Here is a 1,058-nt window from a genome sequence, read left to right as displayed (position 1 = left end):
AGAGCATCCCGCTGTCCCCGACGCCACCCCGCTGTCCCCAAGGCCATCCATGCCGGTGCCATGACACCATCCATCCCCATGTCCCTGATGCCATCCCCGTGTCCCCGGCGCCATCCCGATGGTCGCAGTGCCACCCACCCCAGCGTCCCCGCTGTCCCCCGGTGGGTCCCACCTGAAGCAGTCGGCGTGCCAGTCAGCCTTCAGCGCCTGCAGGTACTGCCCATCGTAGATACCCTGCCCGCAGCTCGCACACACCGGCAGGTCGGTCCCTGCGGCCAGGGGAACACGAGGGGACAGTGCTGTCACCCCCCCGGCCGGCCTGGCCACCCACAGCAGCACCCGGCATGAAATCCCTCTGCCCGCGGTGGCGAATTCCATCCCCCACCCATTGATCCTGGAATGGGTCAAGGTCGTGGCACCCACGTCCCCAGGGCTGGCGACAGGGCAGGGGTGGGATGGGGGCACACCGTGGGTGCAGGGGAGGCACAGGGGACAGGATGGGGGCACAGAGTGTCGGGAGGGTGGAGAGCAGGATGGGTGGTGCACCAAGGGATCCCGGGAGGATGGCGGGGTGTGGGATGGGTGCTGGGGGTGCTGGGTGCATGGGGCGACAGCAGGATGAGTGCTGGGGGATCCTGGGGGACACAGAGGGGGTGCAGGGGAGCACAGGGGCTGCAGGGGGATGGGGAGTGGAGGTGCAGGGAGGGGGGCGAGGGGTGCAGAGTGGGGGTTGGGGGCTGCACAGTGCATGGTGGGACACAGAGGGGTGGAGGAGGTCTCCAGAGGTCCTGGGGGTGCAAGTCCTCAGGGTGTGTGGGGGGCAATCAGGGCTCCAGGGAGTGCAGAGGGGAAGGAAGGCACAGCAGGGATGTGAGGGTGCAGGAGGGATGCAGGCTGGAGGGGACAGGGGGTGCAGGAGGGGCACGTGGGGTGTGCAGGGGAGATGGGGGAGTGTGGCGGTGCAGAGGGAGATGTGGGGTGCTGGGAGGGTGCAGGCAGGGATGCAGGCAGGGTGCACAGGAGGAGAGTGCTTGACGAGGAGGACAGGGGGAGATTTG

The 1,058-nt window shown here is 68.3% G+C and overlaps 2 protein-coding genes across 7 annotated transcripts in view; both read right to left on the bottom strand.

Moving 5' to 3' along the window:
* The window catches only part of LIMK1 (LIM domain kinase 1), a 4,055-nt gene extending 3,662 nt beyond the window's left edge, over positions 1 to 393 (bottom strand). Inside the window, exon 1 of the mRNA XM_017735287.1 lies at positions 173 to 393. Coding sequence (XP_017590776.1) covers positions 173 to 378 — 206 coding nt within the window. The 5' untranslated portion in view covers positions 379 to 393. The remainder of the gene's footprint in view (positions 1 to 172) is intronic.
* Positions 1 to 1,058, bottom strand: part of ELN (elastin) — a 40,028-nt gene that overhangs the window by 9,422 nt on the left and 29,548 nt on the right. The gene's annotated exons all lie outside the window — the stretch shown is intronic.

This window comes from Corvus brachyrhynchos, unplaced genomic scaffold (assembly GCF_000691975.1).
Source record: "Corvus brachyrhynchos isolate BGI_N302 unplaced genomic scaffold, ASM69197v1 scaffold15, whole genome shotgun sequence".
Lineage (NCBI taxonomy): Eukaryota > Metazoa > Chordata > Aves > Passeriformes > Corvidae > Corvus > Corvus brachyrhynchos.
This window is presented reverse-complemented; position numbering and strand designations above follow the sequence as displayed.